The sequence below is a fragment of the Drosophila ficusphila genome, unplaced genomic scaffold, assembly GCF_018152265.1.
Source record: "Drosophila ficusphila isolate 14025-0441.05 unplaced genomic scaffold, ASM1815226v1 contig_791, whole genome shotgun sequence".
NCBI classification, from domain to species: Eukaryota; Metazoa; Arthropoda; class Insecta; order Diptera; family Drosophilidae; genus Drosophila; species Drosophila ficusphila.
The window spans coordinates 24,250,314-24,276,433 of NW_025064737.1; the positions used below are offsets into that span (position 1 = coordinate 24,250,314).

At 45.3% G+C, this 26,120-nt stretch overlaps 2 protein-coding genes across 9 annotated transcripts; both read left to right on the top strand.

Moving 5' to 3' along the window:
- Nucleotides 1-685: 685 nt before the first annotated feature.
- LOC108102280 lies at nt 686-1,997 on the top strand. Its single transcript, XM_017207031.1, has 3 exons — nt 686-739; nt 792-1,187; nt 1,244-1,997. Exons 1-3 carry the CDS (start codon nt 694-696, stop codon nt 1,858-1,860), a joined length of 1,059 nt encoding a protein of 352 aa, XP_017062520.1. The 5' UTR covers nt 686-693; the 3' UTR covers nt 1,861-1,997.
- Nucleotides 1,998-5,453: 3,456 nt separating this feature from the next.
- On the top strand, nt 5,454-25,763 carry LOC108102291 (ABC transporter G family member 20). Of its 8 annotated transcripts, none has more exons than XM_017207047.2 (11): nt 12,582-12,693; nt 16,356-16,606; nt 20,343-20,549; nt 22,220-22,736; nt 22,798-22,946; nt 23,123-23,264; nt 23,326-23,613; nt 23,775-24,223; nt 24,289-24,349; nt 24,418-24,749; nt 24,813-25,763. In XM_017207047.2, exons 2-11 carry the CDS (start codon nt 16,593-16,595, stop codon nt 24,985-24,987), a joined length of 2,334 nt encoding a protein of 777 aa, XP_017062536.1. In that variant the 5' UTR covers nt 12,582-12,693; nt 16,356-16,592; the 3' UTR covers nt 24,988-25,763. The 8 variants fall into 8 exon arrangements, with proteins under 8 accessions (XP_017062535.1, XP_043065111.1, XP_017062533.1 ...); XM_017207048.2 differs by having other exon boundaries at nt 23,326-23,607; XM_017207050.2 differs by having other exon boundaries at nt 23,159-23,264; nt 23,326-23,607.
- The last annotated feature ends 357 nt before the right edge of the window (nt 25,764-26,120 follow it).

The following is a 26,120-nucleotide window of genomic DNA, read 5'->3' on the forward strand; positions in this document are numbered from 1 at the left end:
TCTCTGCCGTGGGTATCGGTAGTGGTATCGGTATCGTTTGGCCATGGCTAACGGCTGGCTTTCGTCCAGGGTCCTTCGTCCTTCTCCGCTGCAGCTGCCATGTAACGTGCAAATAACAAATAAATGGCCAACTAAAACCAACATCAATCAGGTCATGTTTATGCGGGCGTGCTGCGCTGCGACGAGTTTGCCCGATTCTCTGACTCGGGGCACTGATGCAGTTCAAACTGGCCATCAGTTTGTCGAGTGTATATACATTTAATGCAATCGGCTCCAGTTAATGATCCTGCCGCCCAACCCCACTCACTCCAAATGGCAACCTCAAAGTTAATAAAAGCAGATAGCTAAGGCCAAGATGTTCGAAAGCTTATCCCAAAAGTATGCAGCAAGAATTACTAGTATACAAAATCGAAAAAAAGAAGTTTTGAAGAGTTTAATTCACCTCCCCTTATCAATTATATCAGGAAGAGGTTACTTTAAGAAATATTATTCTCAGAAGTGCATTGATTGAACAATTTATATCACGACATTCAATATTTAATAATTAATTTAACAACGAGATAAGATGCAACCAAAAGCAATTTGCCCTTTGTTGATGGTGATTCAATTATTTATCTTATCGGAAGTCGGAGGTTTCCTCCTCAACAGTTTAAATTGCGATCCCCAGTTCAGCCGTTAAGCATTCTTGTAAAGATGTTCGAACTGCGAGGACTAATCGTTATTCTTAGCCTTTTCCTATGTGAGCGAAGGATTTTCTATAGCAAATCACTACTTAAAAAATCCTTTTTCAGTTTCAGGAGATGTCCAAGGCGATTGTCAGCTGCGCTTGGCTGACACATGGACCGATCGTATTTTTGCTTATTATGGTAAAAACGGCTACGAACTTTTGCTCACGGATCGGCTGGGAACTTATCAGCAAATAAGTTTGCTTTGCGGTGGCAATGAAGCCGTCTTTACCACCACCTGTCAGTGGAACGGTCGACTTTATCCAGATCTGCCCAAAAAGAATTGCACTGTGGCAATTCCAGCATCGGTTGAGACGTCAAGGGATTCCACTTGTGGTGCCACTATGTACCATGTGGGCTTCTGGTTTAAGAAGACTTTCTTGGAGCTCTATAGAAACTGCTACGACGGCGCAACAATGACGGCCTATTTCTCCATCGCCAAGGTTTACCCCACATACTTAAGTAAGTTTAAATAATATTTCTTTTTCCTCAAAGCTAAAACTTCTTTTCGTATGCAGGTTCCATTCGTCCACCTACCGCCTTCGATCGTGATGGGATCATCTCTCCTGCAGACGAGGCAACCTTTCAGCAGAAAAATATCTACAATCGGTTCGAGACACTCCTGGGACCCAAGCAAAACTACATACTTTCTGCCAACAGTCTCTCCTTCGACCGAGGACATCTCACTCCGGTCGCGGACTTCACTTTTCCCACGGTCATGCGGGCGACAAACAAGTACTTGAACGTTGTGCCTCAGTACTACAGCTTCAATCGCGGCAACTGGAAGACCGTGGAGGCTTGGGTGCGCGATCAGCACCAAATCCAGAACGTCTGCACCGGAGCCTTGGGCGTCCTCGAGTTGAACAATAAGCAAAATCTTCGGACTCCGATTTACCTGGCTCCGAAGAAGAACCCCGTTCCCAGGTGGCTGTACAAGATCGTTCACAACTTCAGCACCAAGCGGAAGACTGTGATTGTGACTTCCAACAATGGCTGGGACACCAATCCATTCTCATTCTGTCGCGTTGTCACCTGCCCCCCATCCTTGCATGCAAGTGGCACTGGATTCACCTTCTGCTGCGATCCCAACCACTTCATTAATACATACGTTCCAAATCTGGCTAATGTTTGTTAGGACTAGACTGAGGAGAACAACAATTATCCATAATGAGCACACATATATAAGCAAATACTAAAAAAAGATATACATTAGAGCGCAGGAAATTATTATTATCAGACATTACAATTCAGAATATACCTGTTACTCGAAAATTTAAGAGTGTATAATTGATTGCCAAACTAATCATCTCTGAGAGAGATAACTTATTAGTCACTTTTATTAATGCAGTGGCCGGTGACGAATAGCTTATTTCAATATCACTTTAGTTCCGCAGTTCTACTGTGCAGCTCTGTCTGTAAGGATGCCTCACTTTTTTAATTGTGTTATTTCTGCGATGCAGTTTTCACAAACCTTTGCCAGAAAAACAGCAAAAATAAGAATATATTAAAAAATATTATATATGTATATATAAAATATACATATATTGCAATAATTTTACAGCTCCCTAACAATGAAATTTCTTATGGTTTACTTGTCCTAAAGTCAGAGATTTGAGGGAAAGCATAAAAGGTTTGGCTTGCCATAAAACCTTGTACAGTGTTTGGTGCTTAAATGTGCCACGTAGATGTCGCTTTATAACAACATCAAATACTCAAAAGATGGCTGTTGGTATTATTGCAGTGCGCCATCTGCCGTGATACTCAGAGAGATGTGCGAGGGAGCACACTGTACATACAACGAGTGAAAGGGACAACATTAAGAGTGACTGAATACGCATTAAATCAAAAAGAGACCACTATATGGGCAAGTGCGCACTTTTTAAAAAAGGGAAATTCTTGAATTCAAGGGGATGTTGTTACATAACCAACCATCAACCCTCAAGTTTTAATCACTTAAATTTTACAAAAGGAAAAGAAAACGAATGAATTCGAAAAAAATATATTGTATAAAGTAAAAGACGAATCGACTATTTCAATTGTAACCCATTAACATGATTGTATTTCGTAATTTCACCTCTTCATTTATTTACACCTCATTTGCACATTAAGCGAATAAAGACTGTTGACAGATAAGCCTTTTAAACGGCTGAAAACCATTACATTTGGATGAAATTACACTTCCGATCCAGGTTCAACTACCATAATCGAGTTGGCCAATTTACTCATTGGCTTACTCCACATACTTCGTCGGCTGGACGATGACCATGTTTGAGCGCCATACGCATTTTGGCCTGTCTGTGGCAAATTTATTCAGCTAATTTCATGCTCTTGGAAAAGCGATTTTCCCCTGGAACTACGTTTTGCCGACTTCCGTCAAGGCGGCTCTGCCAAGCCGGTCGAACAGAGTCGCCCAGTCGACTTATGTAACGCTTGCAAATTGCAGTTTTACTTCTTTGGCGGTTGGGTATTTGTTCGCCATCGCAATTGCCGTCGCCGTCTCGTTGCTCATACGCCGTGTGTTCGGTGTTCGGTGGTCCGCTGGTCTGCTAGTCTGGTGTCTTGGTGTTTTTGTGTCTTTGGGCATTGTGCAACTTGTGACACAAATTCTTTGGCGCAGTCGGTGGCAGTGGTTTTGTAATTTTGGTTATTTACCCGGCATCGACGGGAAAGGCAGCCAGCAGCCAGTGGTCGCCGCCTTTGTTGAATCACCGCGCTCGAGGTACTCGTAATTATCAAATGCAGTTTTGCCCATTTCCAGCATTACGGCCACTGCGGCGAGCACAAACACGAAATTCGAATTGAAAACCGCCAACGAAACGATATCGAAGAGCAGGGGCAAAAGTGTGCTTCAAACTTTCTTTTTATGCGCCACTTTTAGCACTCACTTCTTTGGCCAAACATTCGTAGTTGTCTCGATTCGTATTCGTTTCTTCGCTTTGTTAGCCGCTTCATTGATTTTCATTTACGCCGAAAACGAAGCCGAAGACTCGCCGCCGCCGTAATTGTTGCAATTTAACGACGCCCGGCGATGAGGTAACCCATCCTCCGGATTTTGCGGCGAGTGAAAGAGTATTTTTATATTGTGGCTAAGAGAGCGCCCGAGCTGCATTTGCATTTTGGGAAATGCTACGACAGTTCGCCGCCATTTGCATACCAATTGGGCCCATTGTAAGCCACATAAATATTTAGATAGGCTTTTATTTAGTCCCGGCTATTTAGTGTCTGCTGCAATTTGCGTAAGACCCACTGGCGCTTTCACTGACCCCTCCAAGCAGCCGGAACCCCGAAAACTGACCTGGGATCAGGGAAACTGCTTTGTTTTGACTTGACTTGATGCATTTGATTGGCTTTAATGCCCGACTAATGCAGCGTGAAATTCCGCTGCTATTAGAAATTAAGATCTCAAAATATGGCGTCCACTATGCGGATTTCTAATTTGATCTCCGTCACGTTGACGCGAAATGTGTGAATTATACAAGTGGCAAGTAGAGAAGTTTTCACCGAAAACCTTAGTTTCGCTTTTTATTAGCGCTACTAATTAAACTCGCTCTGTGTAGTACATTAATTTGTGTGTTTTACTGGCACAAAGATACCATTCCGTTGATGGGTAAACGACCAACTCTTGATAATCGTCTTTAAAGTTCATCACTCCGTCGTGTAGTTCACAATTTGTTGTGGAGCGTAAGAGGTTGTTATTTGGGACCGTAAGACGCTTAAGGGGGCTCTTAACGGTATCGTGTAATGTCTTAATTAAGCCGCAAAAGTGCCGTGAAAAATGGCCAACTGAAGCCCAGTGGGCGTAGCCAAAGCCACCTTTTTGTATGGCTGTAATTAAGCCTATTCATGTGGTGATTTTCTAAGATGGGCTGATAGATGTGTTTTGGGTAACTTCAATGAGGAAGTGATGGTGTTTCAGTAGGACTATATTTTGCATACACCAGATATATATCTTATATACTATACATTTGAAGTACAACGTATTTATCCCATTAACTCTCCAATTAGCAGATTTACATTCCCTCGACAAGTTCGTTGGCTTGCAGTATTCGAATTTTTGGTTTCCAGCTGCCCCATGTGCATGACTAAAACCGTGCATGTTTATCTATGTGAAAAAACTATATCACACCGAATAAATACAATCTCCTCGCTCACGATCGCACTCTCAGTCGGTTGGATTTTGATTCGACTCTCGGCAGCTCTCTCGTTTTGCAGCTTTTGTCGCATTTTGGAGCTCTTGCGCCTGATGCGCGCGTCTTGGGTTTTCAGTTTCGTTCACGACTCCGGCGCGTTTGGCAGCAGCAAAAGCAGCGGCAAAAGCTAAAAATACAGCCACAAAAAACGAAAAAACGATATCACTTTGTGCTCTTTTATTACGTGTACCTTATAAAAAGAAGAGTTTAGTTATAAATCAAATTACGTGTTTTGCCTGCGCTCTTTTCAAGCTGCTGCTGTTGTTGTTCGATCGTCCACGTTTTAGAGCGAAAACCCAAAAACCCGAAAACAGCTGTTTACAAGACAAGTCGAAAAGCCAACGAAAAACAAACGCTCGCTCGCGCCTAATATGAAGTCTAAGTTCGTTGCCTAAGTCTTTTGTTTTGTGCGGAGGCGCACGCGAATTTCTGTGAATCGAGAAGCCGATCGTTGCGGTGCGGTGTTCGGTGTGCGGTGTGCGTTGTGAGTGCAGAAACAAATCGAAATAAACCAGACAATTTACTGGCAGCTGCGGCAGGGAAACCAGTTGTGCAACTGCTCTTCGAACAATCCATTGAACCCTTGACCAGAGCCCAGTGCCCAGTGCATCCCTCCTTATCGCAGAAACCGCAAAATGGCGCCGAAGAAGGAGGCAACCTTGGGCCAGCAGCAGCCGCAGCAGCCCGTGATGGACCTCGAAAGGATAAAGCGCCACTTCAGCTGGTCCGATTCCAGTGCCATGTGAGTCACAGCCATTACAGCTGCCCTAAAGCCTCGTCTTAATGGGCCATAAAGTAGTCGTAAAGACGAGCGACTCCGAAACGGAACTGAACCATCCACTAATCATCTGGAGTTTGTTGTCGAAGTCTTTTGACTGCTTCGATTTCTTGGGGCAATAAATACGTATAGTGGTTTGATCCGAGGTCGCGGCTCAAGAACATTGGGTTTTCGAATCGATCGAGTAGAAGTAGAACTGCGTTTTATGGCCGTTTGGCCGAGTGGGCTAAAACATTGCATAACTAACACTCGCACGTGTTCTCTGTCATTTATTTTCGGACCAGCGAATCGAACAACATTTGTCAGCGAGATTCGCCGATCAATGAATATTTAAATGAGCCAAGGCGAAATCACATTCATTACTGGCTGGGCTGTGGAGTATTTGTTTGAAATCCAAACGTGAATGACTCTTCGAGAGTCCCTCGCACAAAGTTCGATGCATTGCCCAAGGCTTACAAGATGGTGGCCGGGTGAAATGCAAATTCAGACAACTCACTGGGATCGGATCATTATCGCCGAGATAGGGAATTCGAATTCGTAAGCCCGCTTGTCGCCGCAAATTCCCAATTTCGCGGCGCGTAATAGTCTGCGCAAATTCCACGTCATGCTTATTAAGCGCTGGGCTTAATTGCATTCGTTCGCTGGCTAAGCAACTCCAGCCACTCCGCCAAGTGACGAGTGAAATTCGCAATTATATAAACACGTAGTAGGGTAACAAATTCATAACAAGTTATGCCGCGATGAGCCGCTGAACGACGCCGAAGGCTTAAAATAGAACCCAGGGTCGCCGCCTGTAGGGCGATGGAATAGAAGTCGCTTTTAGACCCACTCACCAATTCGGTAGCTCGGTAGCTCGGCAACTCGGCAACGCATGGCTGGCTTTCAGCACTTAGCACTTAATTCAACTAATTGCAAGTTTCAATAATTTCCCTTGCAAATCCGCACAATAAATCGCAGGCAAACGAGCTCCGCACAAATTAACGTCCATCATCGCCATCGCAATCAGCGTCGAGTTAGCGATTTTTGCAGCTGACTGGATTGTGGCACATCCGGCAATCGGTCGATTTCGGACGATGTGTGAAAAGTATTTAGCCGTAATTCACCATAATTGAAGGTGCAGGGGGTGTGTGCCCGGGCGAAGTTATCGGCTTTATGTAAATACGAATTGGTCATTCATTTATGCTGAGTTTCTTCTTTTGTTCGGCTTGTGAATGACATAATATTGGCAACACATGCGATGCTAAACAGAGGCGGGGTTCTCTTTATTATTTAGAGATACTAACTAACCTTTATGTTTAGGATCTTTATTTACTAATGTATACCACTGACAGGGAATCTATAAATAATCTTACTGAAACCTTAATTCTTGAAACTACTGCAAGGACCCCTCTTGTAACCCACACCCCTGTACATTTTATATGTCAAATATAATCACATTATTAGCATCCAAATGTGGCTTTGGGTCGGGTCTTTAGCCGCCGTATCGTATCGTTTCGTGTCGTATCGATGGTCCAACCTCGTTTGTTTGTTGCCTTTAACGGTTTTTCTCTTTTGCTGGCCTTCATTATACAATATCCACCTTACAATCGGCTACGTCACTTCCGCATGAACTAGTTCGGTTGTGAGTGGCATCGAATTATTGGGAAATCTCGGCGGTCTCGTTTCAGTTAACATGTTTTTCTCATACCTGTCGTGTCGTTAATTGTTGTTATTCATGATTAAGGTGATGATTTGCAGCCGGAGCACGCCCCCATGCAGCCATTCCGTTTAAAACGGTTATAGCTTTAAGTTCTAATTGTCGACTATAACTGGGATCCCAAAAACAATAAGCCATAAAGCGGGCCAGACAAGCTGGCAATTACTTTTAAGTATAACTGAAATGATTTTATTTGCATTCCTATTTTGAGAAGGAATGGATTGGCTCTCCATAAATTTTTGTTTTATACTCTAAAAATATTTTTCAAAAGCTTACAGTTAAGTATATTAAAATTTTAAACTGTGTTGCTTAGTGTTAAAAGTTAGCTTTTAAGCTTTGGTGCGCTTTACAGCTACCAGTTTGGAATCGCTTTTCTGTTAACTTGGCTAAGCTGGCAAAAGCCCGATATGTTCAAACTTTTCAACAAAATCAACATCATAGCTAGCTGATATGAAACCTAAGACGCAAAGCTTTTAATAATTTAAAATCATTAACTAAGGTTGCTTATGAAAAGGCATTAGCCTAATGAGAAAACTTAAGCTCAATAACCACTTGATCACTGAGTCAGATAATTATAACTACTGAGTCTGAGAAGTTATAAGCCCGTTGATCTCTGGTAATGGGTATCAAAGGTCGTCGAAACAATTCACTATTGTGGTTAGCTTTGGTAGAACTTTTGATGTTCTTTAGGAACATTTTCGGCCTGAACGCTTACAGTCTATGCTGAACTTTAAGTTAAGCCATTAAGGCGGATTACGCTTAATTTCTATCCCATTCTGGGTGGAGACAGCCGTTTGCCCTGGAAGGCCACAGATCTTGGGGAAATCACCAGTCATCTTCATTAAAAAATAAAAAATGAGCACACGCCTGTCATAAGAACTGCCAATCGGAGATTTATTTCCGCAGTGTGCAAGTGTCACTGGCTTTTGCTTTCGTGGGCAACCTTACACCTCTGGAAAACTTAAGAACGCACTTCTGAGTTATACAATGTGAGCTAAATCTTAATGCCATATCACGTAAGCCTCGGGTAATTGTCCTGTGTAAGGTCTGTCACATAAATTAAAGTCGATTCTTGGGGCTTTTGTATTGCCGTCTTTTTATCGAAACAATGATGGCGCTTCTCAAGTGTTTTGTTGTTTGCACTTTTGCCAATGCCTCCGAGTTACTTTCACCCTTTTGGCCCGCTGCAAGAAGCCATACGAATTGTCTTAGAGCAGCTATTTCTGTATATTTGCTCGCGGCATTAACAGCAATTTGGCCAGCCTGCTAATTGGCTTAAAAGTGGTCGAACAGACAAAATATTGCACAATGCGGCCGATCAACTTGGCAAAAATCTGACTCAAATGCCGTGCATTGTGTGCCAAAAAGTTTTCCTCCGTTAATTACAGACAGAAATCCAAGAGTCTCAGGCCAGAGTTCCACATCGCTCGACCAGCTTTCGGTTTCCATTTGATTTGATTTTATGTGGCTCGTTTCTTTTGCCCCTTTGCCAGTTTACAAAAGACCTTGACACAATTGGGCGTGTGTTTTTTGATAGCTTTGGCCAAAATCATCACAAATTATTCAACCCAGAGACGAGTCGAGCGAGATTCACCAGCTTCATTTGCTTTTCAAAGTGGACCAGAAATTGTAGCAAAGGCGGGGAAAAGGAAAAGCAAATGGAGCGTTTGCGTTTGCAATTTCAAAGATCTCTGCTTACGGGGCGGTCACAGCCTCTAATTGTAATTAATTAAGCTGTTGCATTAGCAGCTCTTTTGCATGTGTGGTCGCTCGAAAACAAGACAAAGTAGTCAAAACTCTCGACTCCGAGTTGCAGGAGTTGCATAATATTTGGCAAGTCGCGAAAGAAACCACTTTTGAGTACTGAAAAGCTTCGCTTTTGCACCAGCTGAAGCTTTCCACTCCATTGGGCTGCACTGAGGGAAACCAGAGGTACCGAATATAAACTACCCGGTGATTTTGGGATTTTTGAAGTAGGTATGGAATGATGTTTATACTTAGTAGTTTAAGGTTGAGTTTAAATATTTTCAGTCAATTTTATAATTAAAAAATTGCTTAGCAAAAATTACCTTCAGTTGAATCGTAAAGTTAAAGGCTTTTTATTAAGATTTGACAAATTTGTGAAACTTTATATCATTTAATTTCTTAATACACGTTAATAGATCTTTGGCAATTAAAACATAAGGTCTTAAAATAGGCAGCAGCAAACAAATACATTACCAAGCACGTACTAAGCACTTAATCACACACAATTCTCAAGATATATTTATAGATAAACTGTTTCTTCAACTCCGTCTTCTTTGTTTATTTTTTCCTTGAGTCACTCCACAGATATGGGGGATTAGGACACAGTCGGAATGCCCGGGCAAAAAACGAGTTCCGAGCGAAAGGGAAATTTTTATCGTTAAGTGCAATCCGTTTTATGAGCTTGAAATTGCCGCCGCTGTCGGTCGTCTCGTGGCTGGATGCAATTAATTTAAACTCGGGCTGGAGCTTCTGCTGTCTGGAGCTCTTTTGGCCCCCTTTCTCCGCCAGCTTCCCAGCGAACTTCCTCCTCGTAGCAACGGCGACCTTGTGCCCATTTTCACAGCCGCATAAAAACAGAGAGATACCCAAAAGGAGAAAAAAAGCAGCGGGAAAGAAGAAACTAAGCCGAAATGAAATGGTTCGTCTGAATGGGGAACCTCAACTGGGAATGGGGGGCTATAAACAATACGAAAATGTAGATTTGGAGTGTGCACATCGCAGACAAAAGGCCGAAATTGTAAGTGAAGCTGTCGAGAGTAAAATTGATGCCATGGCAAAACCCGAAACCGAAACACTGTCAACCAATTTCTTCAATATTTCTGTTGCCATTTTCGCGGTGGCCACTTGTGTTGTTGTTCTCGTTTTCCGACTCGAAGTCAACAAACTTGTCCAAGGTGTTGTTGTTGTTGTAGTTGCTGCTGCCGCAGCATGACTGTCCAAAAAAGCCATAAAACAAAGAAAGACGCAGACAGAGTTAGAAAATTGCAAGCTTAGTTTGGATTTCGTATTGAAAGCGAGCTGTGTTGGCTGATCTTTATAAGCCGAGTCGAGTCGAGTGTTGTTTTCGAGTGGGCGTTACCCATTAGACGAAACTAAACACAGCAGTTATGAAACCTGCAGCTTGTAAAAGAGCCCAGGGTCCGAAGGCTTACACGGCTCCAACTGCACAAATTAGTACACCATGACCCGGCGACTTACTTATGGTAAATTAGCTGGAAACGAGACGAGTGAATCATAAACCTATGCGACCATTGCCTCACATCCCAGTTAATGATGAACGAGGAGCTGGAGCGGAGTTTTCAGGGCTCATTAGCACGTTGCCTGTCGCATATTCCGAAAAGCATGTCAAGTGCGGCAGCGACGCACTCCGTTTATTTATTTCTCGATATCCCCAGATATGCATACCCATATACCCCCCTGAATTGCTTGTTTTCGAACTCAATTATGTCCATTGCACCGACTACGAGGATGTTTACAGGCCCATCAGTCAGCCGCGAAATCGCTTTTATGCGATTCATTAAATCCAACTGACATGCTCCACTCGGCGTATGAGTAATATTCAGAGGGTAAGGGAAAATAATGTGTAGCGGGCGACCTTGTCGCTTAATTGCCGTTTAATAGCAAAAGAAGAAAAAAAGAAACAGAAAAAATGTAAAGCTCCGCAGCAAGTGGCCACTGGCCATTGGCCATTGTGTCGCTGTCCATTGACCATTGACCACCTGCTTAAGATGTTTGAGCGCGATTCGTTACAACACCCGACTCGATTTGATGGCACTTTTGGCCAGAAACACCCACAGCGCACAGCGCTAACTTGGCTCTGCATTTTCAATGTCAGCGTTGCGCAAAACTGTCCAGTTTGGTCTGTTTTGGCCGTCTTCTCTCTGCGGCTCCGTTTTTTCTAAACGCAAACGCAAACGCCCTTAGTCACGCCCTTAACGCCGGCTTGTTAATTTTTTCTCTTCGTTTTTTTTTTCGGTTTCTGGGATGACATTGAAATTGTGCAATAGGCAAACAACGAAATTTTTAATATAGACATGTTTATTGATTCGCGGCTGGCCTGTCCAAGAGCATTCTTTGGCATAGTAATTATGGCAATTAAGGCACTTAATTTCGCCTTGAGCAGCTGCAAAATGCTGCACCTCTCCTCTCCATTGCCGGATTGATCTATTGCGGCGAACTTTGCACCAATTGGATCGTTAGCTTATGTAAACGAAAGCAATCCTAATTAAAAGTGCCCGGGAATTTCATTGGAATGGCGATCGCAATTACCGCCGAATGAAGCCATTAAGCGATCTAAAGGGAGTGAATGCAGTGAATGGGTGAGCGGCCGCTGGGCTTTTGCAATTCTGGTCGAGGAAGAAGATAGCGCCAAGGTCGCCGGCGGATTGCGCAAGCGGTTTATGGCAACGTCACAACGGCGACGTAAAAAACCCCAAAAACCGGAGCCCTTTCTTGATGCTTTATTTTGGTTTCTTGTCTTCGGGGAGCTGCTCCCCTCCTCCGCCGCGAAGGTGAACCGCCGCCAGGAGCGAAGCCAACAAACTTGCCACTCGCACACTTGTTTGCCAGACGCATCGCGCTCATTCACCACCATTCGTGCCACTCGAGAAGCGGATTCCACTCAAGTCAAGTCGAATCGAGTGAGTGCCTCTTTGAGTGGCTCTTTGAGTGCTTTGAGTGCGAGGCACAGGTGCTTTGCGCTTTGCTTCGGCTTCGCCGCTGGCCAGCTTTTCAGTTGAGTTTCTGGCAGCCAAGCAGTCGCAGGTCCAACGTCTACAGACGCGTTTAAAGTCGCGCTTGAAACGCACGTGCAAAAGTGCAATCGCTCGCTTACCGCTCCCGCTCCCGCCACCGCTCTCTCCGTCCCTCTCTCTCTCTCTCTGCCTCCGCTCTGCCTCCATCTCTGTCTGCCCCATTGACAAAGTGTAAAGTGCAAAGACGGCAGCGACGACGTCGACGTCTCAGCATCAGCCCGCTTCCAACTCAGCTCAACTCGATTCAGTTTAGCAGCTCAGGCCGCCCGAAGCGAGCGAGTCGAAGTCAGTCTTCGTCGAACCTTCAAGCGCAGCGCAAGTGCTCCGGTTAACCGCTTGGTCCGCTCGTGGTTTTGTGCTTTTGTGTGAACCCCCGTCGGAAGACAGATCCCCGCGCTCGAATCCCAGGCAATCGCGATCGCGTTCGTGCCCTAAGTCTTTCGTTTGGCGAGAAGTGGATTATAAGCGAACCAGCGAAACGACTGAAACTGTGTGCAAACATTCAGCAACTAGAACGCGCATTGTAAGTGTAAATTTGCTCATCAAACAGAAATGGGACTTTTTGGAATTTGCCGAGCTTGAATGGCCCCACACACACAGGCACACACACACTTAGAGACACACGCTACACGTTTCAGGAAATCGCCCAAAAGGCAGTCAGCGCGAAATTCAAGCAAACAACAGCTCATTCTTCGCAAAAACAAATGGCTGCCCGCCGCTTTGTCGTCAATTACTTTGTTCGCGAACTTCCATCGGCGTCACAATCGCCATCATCGCCATCGAGCTCCACATCGCCAATATCAAAGTGCCTGCCTGCGCTTCCTTCCCCCCAAAAAGCTCCAACGCGTGTGGCTCGCTTGCGGCATACAAATCAGGGAGCGGATCGTCATCGCCACCCAAACGCTGTTAGAATGTGCCCACTTCGGTATTGGCAATCCGAGTGGAGCAACTCCGCTAAATCCACTCTGTTGTTGCTACACTTTTGCCAGTGATGGATGTGAATTGCATAAAAACGTGGAAAATGCGGCCATAATTTCGGTCATTAACTACGTTTCACATCGCCCGATGTGTCATTATCGCTCCAGCACTTTGCCTGCCTGGGTTTCCTTTTATCGATTGGAATAATACCTGTTTTCTGCGGCAGTCAGTATGGAATATTTTCATTCTAGCCGCTGCTTAAAAGCCACTCTCACAAAGACATAAACACGCTGCGACCTGCGACCCCCATAAGCATTTCGCTAAAAGCCCCGTGATTATCTGAGATCAGCGCATTCCAGCCACCCATTCCAGCAAACAAAGTACTGAATACCGAGTTGTGGAGACACCCACCACACCAGCACCGAAATGCGAAATGCGAATTGGAGAGCAGTTAGCCACTTTTGCGAGCAGCTCCATTTGCACTGGACATTGCAACTCGAGCAAAGTTCAGCGCAATTAAGCGCTGTGACTTTTTGCATTTTGCATTTTGCTTTTCCAGTGCAGCACTCCACTGAAAAGCGTCATGATAATAACAATTATATCTTGCAGTAATGTGCATTCATCGTCGTATTTTGTGCACCCAAAGACCTTCGCCGAGGGCCCTGAAATTAGTTGTCAAGGTTTCCGGCCCCCCCGCTCCCCATTTTGTGCATTTCCGAGCTGTGCAGCATTTAAAGTTTAAACTTGAACTGGTATTTCGACTGGGTTTTTGTTTTTTGTCCAGTATCTGTCTTTCTTTCTTTCGGTCTCTCGGTTTTGGGGTCTCTTATTCTCCGTTTATCACGTCGCGGCTGTGCCTCGAGCAGAGTTCAAGGTGCCTTCGATCCAATCCGATCCGATCGGATCGGATCCGATCCACTCAGCAACAGAGCGATGCCAAGTGAGGCTGCGACTAGAGCGATATGGCCATTATCGAGCCATTAAGCGGTGCGACATTTAATTAATACCAAGGCACCCAAGGCGCCTTATATAAAAACAGCCGGCAGAACACGGGGAAGTTCACCCGATCCGGCGTGATTATGGGGATTGTTACTCTAATTGCGGACAATTTGCATTGCTCTAATCGATTGTAATGCTTCCCCCGGATGATTGCTGATCGCCGAGCCGCATAGCCAATGGAATTAGCCTTAAACTGGACTTAATTCTATGCTCCGTTCTGGCCGGCCACTTAATGGCCGATCAACAGGCCCTAATTGCTCAATAATGTCAGGCGAGATGCTTAGCAAATGCTGGCTAACTGGCTAACTGGAAAACTGGCAAACTGGGTGACTGGCTGAGATTTAATGGGGCTGGGGGGCTGTCTTATTGATTTTTAACTGCCATTCAGGGGTGTCGACCTTTAGGGAGCACTTGTTATTCCAGCCCGTGGATATTATAAATTCAGAATTGGTAATGCGCTCCCGCTCCAGGGGGACAAGACACTTGTCAGGGTTCACGTGACCCCGGCTCAACTCCTGCCTGGATTCGATTGAGCAACTGCGGGCCACTCGACAATTGGGAAAATTAAATATTAATTGCCGCAATCGGACATTCTCTTTCGGGAATCGAACTGCGGACAGTGGACTGTGGACTGCGGACTGGTTTGGTTTGGTTTGGTTTGTAGAGCGACTGCGGCGATCGATACACGCCACTTGCGAATTGATTAGGCTCGCTAAGTTGGCTCACAGACTATCTGGATTATCTAACACCCCGGCCCAGGCGGCGCGGGTGAGTGCTTGACAGAAAAGTCTAAAGACCTGTTGCAGAACCAGTTGCGAACTGGTCGGCCGGCTTGCCATTTGCAGAAATGGCCAAAAGCCGCGCCGAAGAAGTTGCAGAAGTGGCAGTAGCAGTCGCAGTCGCAGTTACAGTCACGAATCTGTGTCGCACACCAACGAATAAAGGCTCACAGACAGACGTGCCTGAAATTATGTCATCGGAAAAGCCAGTCGAGGAAAATGAAAACTGGCCATCGACCAGCGGAGATCGAAAGTGGTTATCGGTTCATGGGGGTTTTTCGACTCTTCAAGGCAGTTCTAATCACCTTGGAGGCCGATTTAAAGTCTCTTTTGGCCCACTTGCCACACACGTACTCATTAGGCCAGGCTGAGCTTTAATCAGGCAATGAAGGTGGGTTTTCCCGTCTGCAGCTGCTGAAAAGTCGCTCGGCGGTTGCATCGAGATTGCCCAATTGAAATTTAAATGGCATATAAATAAATTCATCCAAGCATTGTGTGCAGCTGGTTAAATGGTTAGCTCCTCGAATGGCCAAATGCTTTCATGCTCAAGTGGCCAGCTGATGGGGAAACTGTTGAAGTGTTGAGTGCGTTGCCAATCCACGGAGTTGTGTTGTGATTGTGAGTCATGTGGATCTCAGTGGCTTTTCAGTTCTCTCACTTAGCACATTCGATGACGCACTTGCCAGCGCTTAGATAAAACTTTCCGCTGCACCGGAAATTCACGGAAAGCCATTGCATGCCAGCCGCTTTTGACCTTGGCAGTACGGCAACGCACTTGGCATGCAAACTAGGCATCAGCGAATCGCAAGCGGTTGTTAAGAACCGCCTGTTGTTTTGAGGCTTTTGAGACTTTTGAGACTTCGGCGCAAAACACATCTTCGAGTGGCTCCGAAAACAACTGAGCCCCAATGTCAAATGCGAACATTGCTTTCAAGCTCAATTATTGTTATTATTTCTATTGGCATTGTTGTTTTTGGGCGTAACTAAGCGGCTTTTGCCCGTTCGCATATCGAATATCGAATTGCCGCTGCCCTCAAGAAACATTCACAGTTTTCATTGATCGACTTGATCGTATAATGCTGCAGTCACCAAGCATGACTCGTCATTATGTGTTGTTCCGATCACAACAACTGAGGTAAACACCGCAAGGTGTTGATTGTATAACAAATCGAACGGGGAATTCGATCCCCGATTGGGAATTTAATTTGCTGATCGATTGGCAATTCTTCTGCTGGGAGACTTTGCCCTGGAATTCTGCGCCATAAGCTCCTTAAAAGAAGAGGGATCATTGATGGTTCTCAGCCATCACCTGCGATGACGGAGCAAATTCCGGGCAACGTGACGCATGCGCAATATCGCGCCGGGTGAAAGACACAAAAGCCGGGGCGAAAAACAAGGCAAACACACAAAAGCTCGGCAAAGTCCAGGTCCAGTGCATAAATCAAACAACAATGTACGCTCAAACATGATTATTATTTATACATTTCAGCAATGTGTGCCCGAAACACATAAAAACTCAGCCTCCCAACCACTTGGGCATTGCAAAAGATTTCGGCCGGCAGCGAAGTAAAAGTAAACGCTTAACAAAGTAACTAGCATTTAGACAAAGGCAAATAAAAACCAGAAATAGGCAAAGCAAACAAAGCAACACCCACAGCGGCGCACCAGCAAATCCGAATCCAAATCCAAAACAAACCCAGCAAATCCAACAAAACCATCAAATAAAATGCTGATATCAACGTAAGTAAACTCGTGGGTAAACGTGCAGAGATTACGGCCATAAATTGCAATCAAGGCGCGAAACAAACGCAATAGTTTCGGATTTCTTTCCCCTCCCCCTCCCTCATCTATTGACCCACTGGTGTTGACCCACTTGGTCATCAGTCATCCGCTCGCTGGGACCCTCGGCTTTGTCTTCCAGTTTCCTGCTGTCAACGCCCGATCTTCGGCACTTGTCTTCGACGCATTCCCATTACTCTTGCGTAATCCGAGCTGGCTTTGATTTGACTTTTCCAGCGATTCGCCCTTTGCATCTCTTTTCCCGCCTCGGCCGCAATTTGCTTCTCTTTTGCTGTTTTTTAGCGGCTTTTGCATATTCGCCAGCTCGGCTGGGGCGAAAAATGCGACCGCATTTCTCAGCGGGGCGAACAAGTTTGTAATTATGTCAAACACCAAAGGCTCGTTGCATAATCCCCGCCATACTCGTATCATCGCGAATTCGTCTTCTTTCGGCTCCAATCAAATTGAGTCGCACTCGAATCAGCCAAGGAGATGAAGCACCCATTTAGTATCGCTTGGGTATCTCCCGGGCATTATTATTTCGGCCCCCGCTGCTCTGTAAATCATGGGAGTTGGCTGATTTATTCGGAGTGTCGACGGGTCTGTCATTTTAATGGCTTCCTCGTCGTTCTCAAGAATAGAACGCGCGAAAAGAAAAACGAGGCGAACCCTACAGAAAAAGGCAATTACACGACATTTGCATCTTCCGCGTGTGGCAGCGACTTGTTTGGAAACGGCTAAGAGGTGTTCTGCCTGTCAATAGTGCCCGGTCCGGCCTGGAATTCCCCGAAGTCTGGGGACCCAAGAGCCACTGGGGGGATCGGCGTGCTTAGCATTCAGCAGTCGTTCTCGGTGCGTGACAGACTCCGGCTTTGGAGAGCCAGGAACAATTTGAGCCCCCTGATAATGCCTCTCCCTTGGCCGATTACAGACGATTAGGCGGATCGATCATCAATGAAATCCTAGCACGAAAGGCAGGGTCTTTAGACATTATATAAAGCTGAACAGAGAATAAAAGCCTCTCAAGATCAAATTGAAATTATAGTATCTGATGGATACCTACTATTTCGTACGATTTGATATATTTGTTCACTATCTTAATGATCATGTTTCTGCCTAGTGTCTTGTTTTGATGACCTCACTCTGCACTTTGCTTTCCCGCTTTCATTTCATACTATTCGACACGTTAATTAGACATTCTAAAGTCCGCACTTAATTCGCTGGGCAAAGGGCGGAAAATGTGTCAAATATGGCAGAGTAGAGCAGTTAAACTTATTGATGGTTTCTGGCTAAACGATGTGCTGGGCTGTGTACTCGTAATAAGGTGTTTCGAACGACTTGTTTCACCTATTACTCACTGTGTTGACACACAGCACACTATTCTCACGCTGTGTCATTCAAAAAGGCGCGTCTCTCTGGGGAAATCAACCGAAAAATCCCCAAAAATATGTGGACCCGTGCTGGCACATCGCTGCATGCATAAACAGCGCTCTAATAGTTAATTAAATTATCAATGAGCATTCACGAAGACAAACACCATCGTCAACGGCCCGAGTTTCCAGCGCCGTAAATGTCAAGCACAAAAAACTGGGGAGAGGGGGGAAATGTCGGTTTGTTGTCATTATAAAAAACCGCCTGGCCTGACCTTGTCCATTGTTGACTGGCGCACACAGCGACGCACCGATTTACGCAACCCGCGCTCTTGGTTTTCAGTTTTTGGTATTCAGTTTTTGGATCTGACTAACTCCGGCCATCGTACGCAAATCGAAAGACTCAGGCAACGAACTTGAACACACATTTCGTCAACCGTCAGGCGACCAAACGAAATGAAATGAAATTGCAGCATGGCATTTCTTGTCGCGCTCCGTATTCAGAATTCGTGCGGCCCAGCCCAAAAAATGTTGTCAGCGCATTATGCTAATATTTGATAGGCCGCATAATAAAGACACTTTATTTTCCCTGGCTGCCCGGCCTTTCGAGGATGTTTGCTCGCCACTCGACCGTTGGGCAACCATCGGTCCCATCTCGCGCCTTATAATAAATGCAAATATTTGCGGCCGACCGAATGTTTATCTTAACGAGAAGTAACGCAATCGATTAGCAAAAACCCGAGGCGGCCAAAACCGTAGCCAAATCGTTTTCGAAAGCGCCTTCGGGGGAAAACAACAACGGCGGCGATCGAATGCGCTCAATCAGTGACCTTGAACTAGTTTCCCCCCAGCGTGTTATTTATATTTTGGTGAGCTTGTCTCGCTTCTCGTTTTCTGGTATGACTTGCTCGTTCGCCAGCGCTAATGATATGAAGCTGGCTGGCAGCCAAAAAAACGCTGGCAGTCGAAATATGTTAAAAAGGTGCGAATGTGATTAATTGCGGGCAATTACGAACTTTCTTCCCCGGGACCTCCGCCACTAACAGTGCAGCTAACCTTGACCCAAAATCGGATCCACACGTTTCGCGATGCGAGCCAAAAACTGCATGGGAAGTTGCATAACAAGCGCTGCCAATGCAAATGCAAAAAGCAAACTGCAAACTGCAAAAGGCAAACTGCACAAGCTGCAAAGTGCGGCTTGCAAATTTGCCAACGGCTGACCAACTTGGCGGCGGATGGATAGATGGCTGTTGGGCAATTGCAAAACCAGACTTGGCCAACGACTCAAGCTTACTCCGACTTCATCTGGAGTCCAGCTCTTCGGGCGAGCAAGTGACCAAAAGCGCGTTGGGCAAGAGACGAGTGCTCCGAGTGGCCAGCTGAAAATATTGAAATGAAAAGTGTTGCCAAGCCTGTCCATTGTGGAGCTGTTTCGCTCTGTTTTATGTTTTTTGCAATGTGTGCCGCTGACACAGATTTGCTGTCGAGTCGAGCCATTGAAGCATACCCACAGACACACAAACAGCAGACACAAAACACAAAACCCACTGGCCGCGGGTTGAGATGCAAATCCGCTCGCGATCGTTATGCAAATTGCGATTTGCGGAGCAGGAAGCTGACTGATAATTATATTGCTATAAATATTCTATTGATTGATCTAAATGGAAAAAATAAGTCTACTAAGTAATCATTAAAGCTCGCTACAGTGTACGATGATTACCAAATAATGTTTTTTGTCAAAATCTCTATTGGGAAAACATGGAAAAATCTATACTGCAGTTAGTTGTTTTAACAAGTAAAGATAAATATCAGCAGACGGCAGTTGGATTCATTATTATTCAACAGGCTTGTTGAAAAGCAAGCTCATTACTTACTTAAAAGACATGTTTACCACTTGTTTAATGAATTCATAGAATAAATATAATACACATAATATAAACGTTGTGATATATTTATTTTTTCTTCTAGTTCAATTTAATCCTGCACTTGCAATGTTGATTTTCATCCGATTAACACATTTAAATTGCTTATTTATTGTTTAGTGTTAGAAAGCTTAGACTCTTGATGTCTTATTTATTTTTTAATTTCTATGACACTCTCCTATAAATCAACCTAAAGACCCTTTAAAATCATTAAATAATTTAAAAACTTTTACAGCAGCACTTCATAAATATTTATTACCTGTGGAAGGGCGTTTGATTTATTTCAGGCTGCCTCTGAATTTTTAATACATCCCCCTCTTGATAAATCCCTTATTTATATGACTATTGTATATATGTCTTAATCGAAAACTTTTAACTAATTTACGTTTTCTGTTCTGCTTGCAGCATTTCCACAGACTCCGCAATGGCGGCCACAAACAACGACGGTGGCACGCAGCCAAATGCGGTGGCAGCTTGGGGAGCCCCGGCCAATGGACCCCGGAACACACAGGCCGCCGTGTCCGTGCGGCACGCCTTCAAGGCGTACGGGAAGAAGAAGAACGCCAACCAGGTGCTCAACAACCTGAACATGACTGTGCCCAAGGGAACGATGTGAGTGGTCGCGGGTTCATCAATAAAAGTGAAATGTTGACAGCTCAATTTAGCAAGTTCGTAAAATAGAAACGGCGAAAGTAATTAGCAACTAACTAACTAATGCCGACCGGCTGATCTGAACTCGAATTGAAAATTGGAAATCGGCACTACTGGGCAATGTTAGGCGATTTCCTTGTGCACCGATCTCCGATCTCGAATCTCGGATCTCGTCTATATCAGAGGTCACTTGGTTACGCTGGCGGATAATTGCGGCTATTATATACGGCAAACCTGTTAGTCGTTCGACTATCTTGCAATTGAAACGGCATTTTTGCATGATAATTTCTGAGCGACTAACGAGGGTCGCCAGCAGAGTTCTCGGGATGCCCGCAGAAGTGATCCCAATTAAGCCGCTTCCTAACTGACGTCAATGCCAGCGCTAAGTCCACACGTCTTTGCAATTAATCCGAAAATCCATTCGTATGCCAGGCACTGAGGTTGTTTGCGATATTCTCGCAGCAATATAAACAATATGCCCGGCTGTACTGATCGATTATCGTCCGAAAAGACTGCAAATATTTGTTTGAGGCCCAAAGCCATCCATCTCCATCTCAGTCGAGGCACATGTGCTTAATTACGGTTCACGAATTTTGGCAAACATTTAGGGGCCATAAAGCGAAATCGTAAACGAATCTGTTTTTTCTTCGCTGCCTTTGGCATTGGATATGGATATGGATATGGCCGAGCGAGTTATTAATAAAATGTTGTTTGTTTCGGCATTCTGAGTGATTTATTCGCCGAATTAATGCCGCGGTGTCGTAACGGAATTTTATGTTATTCTCCGCCGCTCCGACGTGCAGCAGTCTTGACCCAGTTAACAGCCCGGTTCGTTCAGCTTTTTGACCTAGGTCAGGTCGGCGAGTTAGTCACTTCGGCGAGTCAACGAACTGCACGCAGCAGGCCAACCCGCTTTTGGGGGCTCTCAAAGCCAGCGCATTTACGATCGAACCAGTTGAAGTCTGCCTGCCTGGCCAACTTCCAGACGGACAGACACTCCTCTCCCCGGAGGCCTTGCTACTTGCCACTACGATTAGTTCGATAAGCGGCGCAGCCTGCTAATTATTATAATAGATCCAATAAGAGGCCGAAACGTGCGACCTACGTGCTGCAATATTTTGTCAAAGGCCGAAAGACCAGGCGAAAACAGACGATAGACTAACGAAGCGATAATCACAATAATCTCGGCTACCAAGTTCATCATGATGACGGCGACGGCGGTGATAATGATAATGATAATGATAGGAGACTAGCCCCTCCGAAAAGAGGCGGAGTCGCTCGCTGTGCGACGGCATTTCTTACATTTCAAGGTGAACATTTCGAAACAATTCAACTTGAACTGCTGGAATTAACATTGACATCGCCGCCGACATGCCACGATCATCAAAATTATTTGCCCAGTTACATTTATAGACATGTTGTGCTGGCGACAGTTTTCGTGCTGATTTGGCACAAAGTTTTTTCCCCCCTTTATAAAACCGAGTTTTTCTTTACTTGTTTGTCATGGTTGGCTTCTTGACCTCTGCGAGCCGTAAAAACGCTGAATAGATGCTAAAGTATTCTCACTCGCAATGGTTTTTTTTGTTGCTTTCAGTTTTTAATATAAATGTTAATTTTGTTGTGCTCCCCAGTTATGGACTGCTGGGCGCCTCCGGCTGTGGCAAGACCACCCTGCTGTCCTGCATCGTGGGTCGCCGCTACATGGACGCCGGCGAGATCTTCGTTTTGGGCGGCAAGCCCGGCACCCGGGGATCCGGAGTTCCGGGAAAGCGCGTCGGCTACATGCCCCAGGAGATCGCCCTCTACGGCGAGTTCTCCATCCAGGAGACCATGATGTACTTCGGCTGGATCTTCGGCATGGAGACCAAGGAGATCCTGGAGCGCCTGCAGTTCCTGCTCAACTTCCTCGACCTGCCGTCGGAGAAGCGTCTGGTCAAGAACCTCAGTGGAGGCCAGCAGCGCCGCGTGAGCTTCGCCGTCGCCCTGATGCACGATCCAGAGCTGCTCATCCTGGACGAGCCCACCGTGGGAGTGGACCCCCTGCTGCGCCAGAGCATCTGGAACCACCTGGTGCACATCACGAAGGCGGGCCAAAAGACGGTCATCATCACCACACATTACATTGAGGAGGCTCGCCAGGCGCATACGGTAAGCAATCTAATTATTTGATTATTTAAAATATATTATAAACCATTTTTTTTTTTTTTAGATTGGTCTCATGCGATCGGGCCATTTGCTGGCCGAGGAGTCGCCCAGCGTCCTGCTCTCCATCTACAAGTGCATCAGTCTGGAGGAGGTCTTCCTCAAGTTGTCCCGCATCCAGAGCCAGAAGGGCGATGTGACCCACGTGAACTTCAGGTAAGCATCCCGCATGCACACGTGGCTAACCCGACAGCACTCTAATCACACTTAAAACTCTTAATCTCCACTTTGAACTCTGACCTCTGAACTATGAACTCTGCTCCATCCGACACTCGCATGCTCGCAATCTGTGTTCCACCCTCCATCTGTTTGTGGTTGTTTTTCGGGAGTAGTAACAACATCTCGTTGCACGCCATGGCCTTTGGCAGCAAGATGGACAAGCCCAGTTCCAGTCAGGAGGGCGGCGTGGTGGGCCTCAACTTCCACCAGAGCAAGGAGGTGCTCATCAACGACAGCAATGGCTCCATTTACACGGTCTGTTCTCCTATTTATTAAGGGGTTTCCTGACTTAATTCCTGACTTATTTGTGTGATAGCTGAACCAGGAACCCTACAGTCCGCCGCCGTCGAGGCGCAACAACAATCCCAATGACGAGGAGAGCTGCCAGGACTGCTACTCCAACCTGTGCAAGATCACCTCGAAGGGCAAGATCCGCGCCCTGCTCACCAAGAACATGCTGCGCATGTGGCGGAACGTGGGAGTGATGCTCTTCATCTTCGCCCTGCCCGTCATGCAGGTGATCCTCTTTTGCCTGGCCATCGGACGCGATCCCCAGGGCCTCAACCTGGCTATAGTCAACGGGGAGATGAACGACACGGTAAGGGTAAGACACACATTCATACACTCAATCCGGCACAACTTTGTAAACTATGAAATATCTTCCATAAAGAGATATAAAAGAAGTCCCAAGATACAACAAAGCACATTAATATCTTATTATAAACCCGATATCTCTTTAATCAAATTTATTACTTGTTTCTGTAGGAAAACTGCTATTGGGAAGACGGCTGCCACTTCAAGAACCTGGGATGTCGCTACTTGAGTCACCTGAACACGAGTGTGGTCAAAACGTACTACGAGGACCTGGACGATGCCAAGGAAGCCGTGAGAAAGGGAACAGCCTGGGGAGCGGTGTACATAAGCGAGAACTTCACGGACGCCTTCATTGCCCGCGCGAATCTGGGACGCGATTCGGATGATGAGACAATCGACTCCTCCGAGGTGAAGGTCTGGCTGGACATGTCCAACCAGCAGATCGGTGTCATGCTCAACAGGGACATCCAGCTGGCCTTCAGGGACTTCGCCATGGGACTCTTGGGACAGTGCGGCAGCAATCCGAAGCTGGGCGACGTGCCCATTCAGTTCAGAGATCCCATCTACGGCACCATGAATCCCTCGTTCACCGATTTCGTGGCACCTGGCGTGATCTTGACGTAGGTTTCATTGCTATCTCTTTTTATGGGTGTGTCGTTAAAGTGTTTTTTGTTATATTTAACAGCATTGTTTTCTTCTTGGCTGTCGCTTTGACGTCATCGGCCCTGATCATCGAGCGCACTGAGGTAAGTCGAACAAACAATTAAATTGAAATTCAGAAAAAAAATATAATAAAATCTTTGCTTTATTCTAGGGTCTTCTGGATCGTTCCTGGGTGGCTGGCGTCTCGCCCTTCGAGATCCTCTTCTCCCACGTGATCACACAGTTCGTGGTGATGTGCGGACAGACCACTCTGGTGCTGATCTTCATGCTGGTGGTGTTCGGGGTGACCAACAACGGCGACCTCTTCTGGGTGATCGTGCTGACCCTGCTGCAGGGCATGTGCGGCATGTGCTTCGGCTTCCTCATCTCCTCGGTCTGCGAGCTGGAGAGGAATGCCATCCAGCTGGCCCTGGGCTCCTTCTATCCCACGCTGCTGCTGTCCGGAGTGATCTGGCCCATTGAGGGCATGCCAGTGGTGCTGAGGTGAGTTGTAGATAGGGATTCCTCTTAAAGATTGTATTTTATAAATACCTATTTACCCCACAGATACATCTCGTTGTGCCTGCCGCTGACGCTGGCCACTTCCTCGCTGAGATCCATCCTCACCCGCGGCTGGGCGATACTGGAGTCCGATGTGTACATCGGCTACGTGAGCACGCTGTCCTGGATCGTGGGCTTCCTGGTGCTGACGCTCCTCGTGCTGCGGTCCAAGCGCGGCTAGGAGCTCCTGATATCAACCTACTTTTAGATGCGTACTTTAGCTCGCGATTAGTCGTCCTCGTCGTCCTAGTTAGTTTACCCCCTACTTCGGCTCCACTTCTTATCCGCCTCCGATTCTTCACTTCCCCGTATCTGCCCAAATGTCATAAATTATTTAAGCACATTCGCAGCTTTCCTTAGCTTTCTACTCGGCACCCGTTTCCCTAGACTAAGTTCTGCACATTCGTAGGTTAAAGCGTAAGGTTTAGGTACCTAAATGAATTGTTGTAAATATTTTGTGTCACGAATTCAGTAATCCGTTGCTAGATGTCCATTATTTGCAACCCTCTGTACTAGACCTTTTCACGATTCCGAAACGGGCAATTTATTTCACACACAACTAATTTTATATATTCTTCAATGGACTGTGATTGTTTTTTCTACATAATTCACGCGAATACACGTAGGGCAAGCCTAAACAAAAACAAAACACAATGAAAAGCGAACAAAAACAATGGTGGGTTTGTTAATAACATTAAGTAGCTTAAAGCATTTTTTGTATGGGTTTAAGTTTTTAAGGTAAAACATAATTAAATACAATAATGTACACTACACTAAAGAGTATGTAAAAATCTATTTCAGGAAATATTATGCACTAAGCATAAGTATTTCACATCGAACAAAACAAAAAATAAATAAGACAATAAACAACGAACAAGTGAAAAACGTTCTAAGCTAAGAAAATTAATTACTATGTGAACGCAGTTATGTATAAATAATAATAAAACGTAAATAAAACTTTTATTTCTTTTAATGAACGGAATAGTAAAAACAGTTACCAGAAATAATTTAAATAAATATTTAAAAAAAGAGCTATCGATAACATTGGCGGTTGGCAGCACCGTTATCGTTACTCAACACGACCTCAATGCAGCTATAAAAGCTGGGACTCATTTTAAAAGAGGTTCACTATCTGTCGACTATATTGCTTATTATATGTTCAGATGTAGATATGATTTGAAACATTATATTCATTTAATAAAAATAATTATAATAATTTATTTATGCATATGAATCACACGTACCGATAGTTAAGAACATTTTTTCACGAACTCGACTACTCTTTTTTGCTCGGAATTTTGCAACACTAGTGAA

Coding starts and splice junctions, on each gene's coding strand:
- LOC108102291 (XM_017207044.2), top strand. CDS start 5,551: ATGGCGCCGAAGAAGGAGGCAACCTTGGGCCAGCAGCAGCCGCAGCAG. Junction 22,737..22,797: donor AGGCTCGCCAGGCGCATACG/GTAAGCAATCTA, acceptor TTTTTTTTTTAG/ATTGGTCTCATGCGATCGGG. Junction 24,224..24,288: donor GCACCTGGCGTGATCTTGAC/GTAGGTTTCATT, acceptor TATATTTAACAG/CATTGTTTTCTTCTTGGCTG.
- LOC108102280 (XM_017207031.1), top strand. CDS start 694: ATGTTCGAACTGCGAGGACTAATCGTTATTCTTAGCCTTTTCCTAT. Junction 740..791: donor TATTCTTAGCCTTTTCCTAT/GTGAGCGAAGGA, acceptor ATCCTTTTTCAG/TTTCAGGAGATGTCCAAGGC. Junction 1,188..1,243: donor GGTTTACCCCACATACTTAA/GTAAGTTTAAAT, acceptor TTTCGTATGCAG/GTTCCATTCGTCCACCTACC.